We start from the raw sequence: 9,055 nt of genomic DNA, 5'->3' as shown, positions 1-9,055 counted from the left end.
TTTTTCTCTGTATCTATGAAGCGCCTTGAGGCGACTTATGTTGTGATTTGGCGCTATATAAATAAAATTGAATTGAATTGAATTGAATAAATTCACTGCTTCTTTTAGGCATTTTCTTTTGGTTTCTGTCACTTCCGTAGCTATTCTGCTGTCTCCTACAGAACACTTCTGTTTTGTAAAGTTTTATTTTTTTCTACTGCTGTTGTGTTTTATTCAGCAACCTTTGCTTTTTATTCAACATCTATTACATTTTGTGTGCCTTTGCAGCATTTTTCTTTTTGTTAGTGTTTCCTCAAGTTCCACTGCATTTGATCTCTCAGGGCCACCACAGAAAACTAAAACTTTTTAGGCAAATTCCTCATTAATGTTTCCAACAGAGATAAGCCAAATTGCCACATTCCTGCAAACACTGAGAGCTTTTAAGTTATGTCTATCAGATTTTATATTAACCAGCAGGTTATGAGTTATGTGTTTAACTCCTCTTATGAACCGTACTTTTGTTCTGTGTGACCTGTTGCTGAATTTTTTGTGGTTCTCATGAATGTACAATTCCCACAAGAGAAATGTTTTTTGTTCTGCGGTGTGCAGTCTTATCCGTGAAAGGAATCTGCACAAACATGTTGGCAAAGCTGCAGACTTCTCTGTTCAAATTTTTAGTATTATTTTCATTTGTTTAACAAAGTCATGTGGTGTGTCAAAATAGAGTTGTACGTAGTGCAGTCAAAACACCTACACATAATCTCTTTTGTGTACACAATACAGTGTACAAAATCTTTTCAGAGTTAATTATTCTCCCCAGGCTGGCTCACTGCCAAATTCATATAAGACAAGCTGAAATCTCCCCAAGCATGTGAGAAAAAAAAAGAAAGATAATTTGTTATCACCGTTTGTGTCACGTTTAAATTTTATAACTATGACACTGTTTGCATTCTAACTATGACCAAGTGGAAGTGCTCAAATTATCATGGATAACCAAATAAGAAATAAGATGAGTGAATGCTTTTTTCTTTTTTTTTCTTTGCTTTTGCTCCATAATTGCTGATAGAGGACACCATGTATCTGCACTGGCTCATCCGGTATCTAAAACAGGTAACAACAGATAAGAGCATAACAAGGACAAGGTTTCCATTTGTTGTTACAAGAAATGAATGGTCTACTTTTTAAAAGATCTTTTGGAAATACTTTAAAGACTAGGCTCTAATTGTGTACAGTAATTGAAAGGAGAAATGAGGTTAGTACAAAACTCCTGGAAGAATAAAACCAACAGAAAATACACAAAGATGTGCTCACAACACACCAAACAACTCTATTTAGGACTTGATCGATGATATAGAGGGCCTCACATCAGATGGTTGCTTCAGTGGGGTAAATAAATTTCTGATTATTAAGGCTGAGAAGTAGATATGATATATATATGTACATATACATGTCTTTTACACTGAAGTGTAAAAGACATGTATATGGAGCCTATCCCAGCTGTCATAGGGCGAGAGGCAGGGTACATATATATATATATATTAGTATCTATATATACATATATATATATATAATATATATATATATATATAATATATATTATATTATTTATATATATATAAAATATATATATATATATATATATATATATATATATATACTTGAAATGTACATTTACATGATCACAAGCCAGTCTTCTCCTGGTAATATATGATTTCTACAATACAATGTAAGTTTTTGACAAGGGTAGCTATGCACTAAATTAGTAACCAGGTTGTGAAAGACACAGCAAACAGTTGTATCATTCATTAAGTCGCGATATCTCTCTGATATGCATGGAAAGCGTCATCCAGTAAGTGTAAAGATCTATTACTGCATCTGATATTTACCCAGCAGTCAATAGTTGGTGGCAAACAGTTCTTTCATTGACATGTGTTGGCAGTGCTGGGCCCACTGCCCTGATATGACAAATGTATCTGGCAGCAGACTTTTTTCACTGATGAGTGTTCTTTACTCTGGTTTAATGAGGCTGTTTACATGCTATGCACAAACACAGCTGCACTTGGTTGATGATTCTGTTTAAGTTATCATGTTCATCCTCCGCAGGGACAGATGCTACACATGTTTATGCGCACAGGTTGTTTTTCTATCATATATCAAAAGTTCTTTACCAGCACTGTTGCTGTATAGACAAAGAGCAGTAAGATAAATACAGTAAATGAAATTAAGCTGCTGTTATCTAAACTATCCTCAAAAGCACTTGCTTATCGTCTTCTCGCTTTGACTCTGACAGTTACTTTTTTAAAGAAACCGCTTGCTGTGAAAGTTGTTTTCAAGAATCACGACTTTCCTTTAAGAATTTCCAATAAAAGCTTTCTACCATAAGGGAGACAGATAGGAAAACTTGAACAAATACCAGCAAAAACAGCTTACTAACTAGACACTTCTAGAGGGAGAAATGCCAAAGAAGGGTGAGCTGAAGAACTAAATCATAAATTATACAAACAGTGAAAAACATCCAATCCATTAACAGATGACTGGGTATAAAAATGGCAGGAATGACTCTTTCAGAAGGGAAATGTCAAGTTAAATCACAAAGCCTTTGTATATTCTCATCAGCATCCCTCAAACTAGGAAAAGAAAAGTAATAACAACAATTATTCAAACTTAATACAGCTTTGTTACAACAGACATTTAGATTTAGAAGAACAGAAAAAGCATTCTAGTAAATGTTAAATATTTGATAGTCACAATTTGATAGAAGTAACACCTGTGCTTGATGAGACAAATTCTTTCTATTACCACACGACAAGTAAAGAAAAGAAAGAGTGTGATACTATATTGGGGCGTTAGAGCAAAACAGAACAAAAGTATTCTAGAGAGTCTTGAATAATTTCTAAATCATTACAGTCTGCTCTGTTCAAATCAATACTCTGGTCAGGAAAGCATTAAAGAAAACAATACGAACTTTAAATTCTGCTTCCGTGTTTCACTGCTAGTGCTTTCCAGTTGCACATGCTCGCTCAATGTTGTGGTAAAATACTACATTCAAGTGGAACATAACAATTGCAGATGTTATTAGTCACACCCAACAAATCAAAGCATCCACCACGTAAAAGTTCTATTAAACAGGATAGTGTGGGTAGATTTGTGTTTTGTTTAAGTGCTTTGGTTTCAGGCATTTTAAGGAGGAGTTTACAAACAAAGAGCAAGAGGGATTTAAAATGAATTCTGTCTTATTGCAAAACCCAAAAGGAAAAACTACTCAGCAAAGAGAAATGTGTGCTGTCTCAGTGGCACTTGACTCCACCTATAAGCCCTTGTTTTGTGTCCTATTAATGCTGCCAGAGAATGAGTAATCAATGAATGGTCATATTCAGTGACTGACTAAAACCAGGCACTGAATATGACATGAAACATATGAAAAAAATATCAAAGTAATGTCACTAACTAGTAAAGGACTGATGAAAATCTTATTATTTACTAAAGAAGCTTCCTTTTAACTGAAGTAGCCCTAGAGTGATCCAGCACTCTGGGGATTCAGGGGTTCACTTTAGTTCATTGAGCAGCCTCCATTGTTGCTTTCTAAAGCCATAAATGTGTGTATATGTATGTGTGTGACAACAACACACAAGCACAGAAGGCTGCTTTGTAGTAAATGTTCCCTGTTGAGAAACATGATAATTGTGTTCTTGTCAAACATCTTGATCATATCTTTATATAAGTCATAAAATATGCAATAACATTTTAGATATTGCCATGAAAATTGACATTAATTATAAAGATAAAATAGTAGCTATGTGATAATTTTACTTTCCCCCATAGAGATAAAATCTGATTACAATGAAAAACTAATTAGATACAGTGGGAAAAGGGAGGCAGCTGCAGTAGGGCAGAGCTGCAGCACTCACATGTACTGCATTCATCGTCTCTAAGCCTCTGCAGTATCAGTGGGCACAGGTCCACTACTGCATCAACTATTATATCTGCTCAGGATGAGCTTCTCTGGACATCTTCTCAGTTAAAAGATAAGAAGATTAACTGGGTTGGCTTCTGAGCATTCAGCATTACAGTTAAATAATAACCGAAGGTTCAACATAAGTTGAAGCATTAAAGAACTAAAATAAATCACACAGGGAAAAGTAAAACTGTTTAAAAAACATTTAAGAGGGCAGAGCAGCAGGAGACATCCAGTGAGTTCAGTATACAAACAAATCCCTGAATAATCACCACATCCTGGACACTCCTTCTACTTTCTCTAAATATACCTTAAAACCTGTAATCTCAAAATGACTAAGCCGCTCAGATCTTTAAAGAAGACTTTACATACACCATCAGGCAGGCAACATAGACACCAGCAGCTGTTCAAATCTCCCCAATGTTAGCTTATTTACCACTGGGGCTTCACAGGTGCCAGCAATTAAGGAGGCTGCTTGCCTTAGGAGTGTCTCTAAGCATACAGTAAACCTGAAATCTTTATCTTTTAATAATTATCAACACAACTCATTAAAAGATGAAAACCGGATATAAGCAGAGATACTCCAAGCCATCTTACCTGTAGCCTGTGTAGTGAAAGCTGAAATAGTGAATGCCTCCAGGCCAATATACTCCAGATGTCTCAAAAACTTAATTTTCATTGTGATGAACAATTGTTCCACCCAAGAAAGTCATATTTTAATGCTATTTTGTGATTTAAATATCCTATTTGTTACAAAACAAGATGCTCTGTGTTATATCACTTCCTTCCTAACACAAGAGCTTATACACCTTTCATAGCACTGAAATACCTTTTTCATTCCTTTATAACACAGCTGAGGTATTGGAAAGAGGGATTTTCAGTATTTTTCTATGCTCAGTGAATAACTGTATAAATACATCTTGTTAGGATCTTTAGCTATGCTACCAGCTGTGTGAGGCTGTACATAAAAACAATAGAGGAAGTGAAAAATGCACACCTTCCTGCTTTCCTATACTAAGGAAACCTTAAGCAATGCAACCTTTAAAAAGGAAAGAAAACTCAGTTTCCAACTCCAGCATGTCGGTCTGGGTGAACAACCTGTCACATGACTTAAACAGTCTCTTCCACACTTATCTTATTCATAATGTGGTTTAAAACAATGAACATTACAGCAAACACATGGATTTTCCTGTTTGAATGCAGCTAGCCATCAAACATTAGAGCCAATTATTGCTTGACATAAAACTTATTGTTGCAGCCAGGGGCAGCCCAAAAGTGATCCCTTTAGACTGGTTTTTGGTTTTAGTGTCCTGATTTTCCTCAGAGTTATCCATTCTGTCACTAGCTAGCAAACATAAACATACTGACAGAAGATGGCACTAAACATGTTTAAAAACTTGTTTAAACGTGTTTAAAAAATTCACAGACAGTGTTACATCTATGTCAGTTTTTGAGGTGTGGTGTAGTGTTTCATTTCCTCTTTAACCCCCATTTATCCAGGGAAGCTACTGCATGACCACTGGAAGAGATTGTTTTTGTTAGTTAGTTATTTTTGTTTGATTTATTTATTTCTTTTTTGTAGTGGACAACTACAGCTGTGTCTGGGCTCAAATATTTAAGCCAAGATAGAGTCAATATGTCAAACGACCTACAAAATGTTACTACTGGGCATTGAAATCTGCCACTTTTCCCACTTCCTGTCTAACTGGTGTACTGTTAAATGATAAGTATGGGACGCTATTTTGGCTGGAACACTGTATTGAATTAGAATTACTATCAAGTAGAGGAAGTCCATCAAGTTAACATTTTCCACCCCTTAGATCAACTAGTGAATTTTATGTGCCTCCACAATAAACTACATCTCTTTAGGATCTTGAGCCATGCTACCATTCTAATATATTCTAATTCAAATATAACAATTAGAATTGTTATTCAACATTTAGAATGTGCTGAAAGATTGGAACTACAAGTGATCCAGGTAGATTGTTTTAAATGTTAAGAGACAAAACAAGCTTGAAATAGACATGAAAACAATATGTTTACACTCACCTCATGTTGGACAGGCTCAGGTCTTCCTTAGCTGGACTTTTCATAACACATTCTAACCTGTTCTGTTGTCAGTGCTTAGTGAGAAGTGACTCACCACTGGATCAGTAAGCTTATGGGCACTCTGTTAGCTCTGCTAGTCTGTGTTTTGGCCCTCCCTCTCTGTCTGATTCTTTTTCTCTCTCACTCACTCTTCAGTCTTTGTGCGTGAGCACATGTGTGTGTGTGTGTGTGTGTGTGTGTGTGTGTGTGTCGCTCAGGAATGTGGAAAGTAGTTTTTTTTGCCTCAGAGGCTCCACATATTTTTAATCATGTTTGCTATTCTGTAACACAAACATATGAGCCAGAACTGTTGGGAAATATCAGTTTCATCATAGCCATTACTCTGGTCATGCACATACATTTGATTTTATTTTGTTAAAACCTTGAGATATTGTTGTTGTTTTTTTTATCTAACCCAATAAAACCCACTTAAAAATAAAGGTTGAGTATGTGCTAAGACTATTTTGATAGCAAAAACAAAAAAGTTAAAAATAACAACTGCTGAAAAAAGAAGAAGCATGTCCACGCTGTTCCAAGTTTCAGTGAACACCTCTGCCAAAAACTGCCTGTGTAATTAGACAGGCCCATGAAGATAATCTGTTGGGTGGAGGAATTTCAGTTCATCTCTGCCCTCGGGCCATTTTCACAGTTTGGTTGTCTTATTCATTTGTATATTTTATTAGTTATTATGTCATTTCCTCTGTGGGTTTACATCCCTATAAAACTATGAGTGAGGTTTTGTCTCTAAATACATCAACAAACTGAGAAATATAGGAAATTAGAGCGTGTCCAGAAAGTATTCATAGCACATCACTTATTCCACATCATGTTAAAGCCTTGTTCCAGAATGGAATGAATGATTTTTTTCACCTCAAAATTCTACACATAATACCCCATAATGACAGTGAAAAAAGTTGCTTAAAATTCCTAAGAATGAATACACACACACACACACACACATACACACACACACACACACACACACATATATACGGTATGTATATATATATATATATAAAATTCCCTACTCGCCCCTGTGGACGGTCAATCCTTCAAGCTCGGGTCCTCTACCAGAGGCCTGGGAGCTTGAGGGTCCTCCACAGTATCTTAGCTGTTCCCAGGACTGCGCTCTTCTGGACAGAGATCTCCGATGTTGTTCCCGGGATCTGCTGGAGCCACTCGCCTAGCTTGGGAGTCACTGCACCTAGTGCTCCGATTACCATAGGGACCACCGTCACCTTCACCCTCCACATCTTCTCGAGCTCTTCTCTGAGCCCTTGGTATTTCTCAAGCTTCTCGTGTTCCTTCTTCCTGATGTTGCTGTCATTCGGAACCGCTACATCGATCACTACACCTGTCTTCTCATGTTTGTCTACCATCACTATGTCCGGTTGGTTAGCCACCACCATTTTGTCCGTCTGTATCTGGAAGTCCCACAGGATCTTAGCTCGGTCATTCTCCACCACCCTTGGGGGCATCTCCCATTTTGACCTCGGCACTTCCAGGCCATATTCGGCACAGATGTTTCTGAATACCATGCTGGCCACTTGGTTATGGCGTTCCACGTATGCCCTGCCTGCTAGCATCTTGCACCCTGCTGTTATGTGCTGGATTGTCTCTGGGGCATCTTTACACAGCCTGCACCTGGGGTCTTGCCTGGTGTGATAGACCCCAGCCTCTATGGATCTTGTACTCAGAGCTTGTTCTTGTGCTGCCATGATTAGTGCCTCTGTGCTGTCTTTCAGTCCAGCTTTGTCCAGCCACTGGTAGGATTTCTGGATATCAGCCACCTCCTCTATCTGCCGGTGGTACATACCGTGCAGGGGCCTGTCCTTCCATGATGGTTCCTTGCCTTCCTCCACTTTCTTGGGTTTCTGCTGCCTGAGGTATTCACTGAGCACGCTGTCAGTTAAAGGAGGAATCCAGGCAGTGAAGAAGGAACAGTGAGGATTGAGCAAGTGAGCAGGCTGGCAATGTCACCTGAGAGGAGGAAGAGTGGGGTTGTTATTTTCTTTTCCAGTGGTAAACGATCCAGAGATGGTAAGAGATAGCTGGGCAGAGACCGACTGACTAACACAATGAGTAATAATAAAACAAATGCTAACTCAATCACTAAGCATGGAAGATTTTTACCACAAATATGGCAGCAGTGGTGAAAAATGGATGCTATGACAAATCCTTAAATACGCTGCAAACTAGTGAGCTGGGTAGCAGGTGCACCTGCACCTGTTAGAAACCTTGTTTCTAACAGCCACACAAGTATGCAGCCACACCTTCCAGGGATCTAGGAAGGTGGTAAGAACCTGCTTACTAAAAATCAGTGGAAAGAACAGGAAGAATAGAGAAGGAAAAGAGAGAAAAAGGTGGACCTCAGAAGGACTGCAGACCATGGCAGACTTATGTTTTATTTAATGGCTATTTGTGGCTATTAATGACTATTGGTTTTCCTTGTTTTATGAAATTAGAGCGTTTTATGAAAATAGGTTGTCGATGGAGAAAGATTTGCATAGCGAGTTTCTGGAATAAGACAGCAATTCATGATTCTTGATGATAGTGTCTCTTTGTTCTCAAGTGGCAAGTTGAAAAAAAATTGACCTGTGGGAAAAAAAAGTCCCCTTTTAGCTGTGGAAGATCTCAAGTGGTTTATATTCATTTTAAAAAGAAGACCGAAGCATGAGCCAAATTATTGCTAAAATCAAAGGTGTGCCCTTAAGGCTGCCTTAAAGGGTCTTCGGTTGAGGAGACATATGCTCATTTTACTGCACACTTAGGCCCATTATCTTTTATTATTTCACATAGCTAAGCAAGAAAAATAACTTCAGGTCAAAGGGGGTTCTGCAAAGCTTTACTCCAGACATTATTACAAAGAATTCACCAGGGAATTCCTACTAAATTTGATGGCAATCCATCCAGTAATTGCTGAAATTCACAAAGGAAATGCCACAGTGGAAAGTTAGATAATCAAAGTCAACACCATAATTCCTCCGTGGAAGATAAATGTCTGTACACAATTTTATTGCAGTCCATCCAACA

At 37.7% G+C, this 9,055-nt stretch overlaps 1 protein-coding gene across 1 annotated transcript in view; it reads right to left on the bottom strand.

The window, feature by feature from the left end:
* tlr18 (toll-like receptor 18) overlaps positions 1-6,125 on the bottom strand; it is a 25,833-nt gene extending 19,708 nt beyond the window's left edge. Inside the window, exon 1 of the mRNA XM_005929488.2 lies at positions 5,984-6,125. Coding sequence (XP_005929550.1) covers positions 5,984-6,027 — 44 coding nt within the window. The 5' untranslated portion in view covers positions 6,028-6,125. The remainder of the gene's footprint in view (positions 1-5,983) is intronic.
* Between the last annotated feature and the right edge of the window lie 2,930 nt (positions 6,126-9,055).

This window comes from Haplochromis burtoni, unplaced genomic scaffold, assembly GCF_018398535.1.
Source record: "Haplochromis burtoni strain Fernald_Lab_line unplaced genomic scaffold, NCSU_Asbu1 Contig_124, whole genome shotgun sequence".
Taxonomy (NCBI): Eukaryota; Metazoa; Chordata; class Actinopteri; order Cichliformes; family Cichlidae; genus Haplochromis; species Haplochromis burtoni.
The sequence above is the reverse complement of the archived record's forward strand: the minus strand, read 5'-3'. Positions and strand labels throughout refer to the sequence as shown.